General features: G+C 45.1%; 1 protein-coding gene across 1 annotated transcript; it reads left to right on the forward strand.

Moving 5' to 3' along the window:
* Positions 1–428: 428 nt before the first annotated feature.
* Positions 429–1,205, forward strand: LOC140179259 (uncharacterized). The gene has a single exon (XM_072217939.1). It carries the CDS (start codon positions 429–431, stop codon positions 1,203–1,205), a length of 777 nt encoding a protein of 258 aa, XP_072074040.1.
* Positions 1,206–1,455: the final 250 nt, after the last annotated feature.

Genomic DNA, 1,455 nt, shown 5'->3' on the forward strand with positions numbered 1-1,455 from the left:
CGGGTCGAACTCCGGGCCCAAAGCCACGTCAAAAAAAAAAGGCTTTCCATGGTCATTGTTGTAGGACTCTTCCCAATGTAATATCTCATGTTCTTTAAATCTAGAATAAATCAAATTTATTGTTACCTAATCTCTTGTTATTCCATGAAAAACGATGTTAATTTATTGTTACATATTGTTTTTATTTTAAAGGCATTTACGTTTATTGATGTGACGTGAGTGACGGCTCACTGTAGCTATCCGCGGAACATTAGTGTCAGACCCATCATGATGCACAACTCTACGCGCACCCCAACTCTACAATCTAGCAAAAGTGAGAAAGTGTGTGGTACACGTTTCCCTTAAGTGTTTACTCTATTTTGTTCTAGATAGTCTAGTTCACGGCATTCAATTTGAAAAAAAAAAGGAAGAAGAAAAGCAGTTGGTATATGGCTAATCATTTGGCGGAGTCGTTGGCTGAGATGGATGATCAGGTATTTCCGGACGATATCTTGATGGAGATATTCATCCAGACAGACCCAAAGACAGTGGCGAGATGTAAAACCGCAAGCACAACTTGGCATGTCCCACTGTCTTCCGATGAATTTAGGAGGGACAACACGCTCGCAAATATCAGGAAACACCATAAGGTGTTGCGCCAGATTGGTGACCAGGAGAGGTACTGTTCAACAGAGTCTTTCTGTCTTGTGGACTGTATAGACAGAGGAAGAGTAGCCGCGCCAATGCTAGAACAACTAGGTATTCACGGATGGTGGAGTGTTATCGGCTCCGATTACGGTATGATCTGTGTCTGGTATAGCCCGACTGATTTTGATTTGAGACTCCTGGTATGTAACCCACTGTTGCGAGTCGCTCAGCAACTGGACGACCCGGCCGACACCCTATATAGACAAGCCTTTATCGGATACACATTTGGATACCGGATGGGAACTGACAATTACTACGTCATCCATATGTCAAAGAGGCACCTTGTAGACAGGTTTTTGCACTGTAATGTTTTTAATTCCGCAAACGGATGCTGGAAACACGAGTACATAAACGATCAGCGTCACACTCACCTCGGTGCGAGCTCGGTGTTCCACCTTGGTAAGGCCGTGTGGGTCAACTGGGGTGGACGTGGTGCCACGATTGCAACGCATGTGGTCGTTCTGGATGCAGGCACCTTTCTTCTGAGCAAGATTCGGATAAACCGTAGCTCAATTTAGCACGTGCAGGTGATGCGTGTGCTTGATGGGATCCCACACTTGGTCGGATATGAACGATCCCCGCTCAGACTATCGACCATATGGTGCAAGATTGACTTGGACTCGATGTGTGTCATCCCATTCATCAAGCTAGGAGCTGCTGGTCAGTTGGGTATTCCATGGAATCCTATAACCATCATGGGTGATTGTATGATCACAGTACGCGAAAATAATCATAAACGGGCAAGAGGTGCTAACGGTGTTTTTGTGA

Source organism: Arachis hypogaea, chromosome 15 (genome assembly GCF_003086295.3).
Source record: "Arachis hypogaea cultivar Tifrunner chromosome 15, arahy.Tifrunner.gnm2.J5K5, whole genome shotgun sequence".
NCBI classification, from domain to species: Eukaryota; Viridiplantae; Streptophyta; class Magnoliopsida; order Fabales; family Fabaceae; genus Arachis; species Arachis hypogaea.

Bases quoted from the DNA above. Each gene is read 5' to 3' on its own strand.
- LOC140179259 (XM_072217939.1), top strand. From the start codon at position 429: ATGGCTAATCATTTGGCGGAGTCGTTGGCTGAGATGGATGATCAGGTA.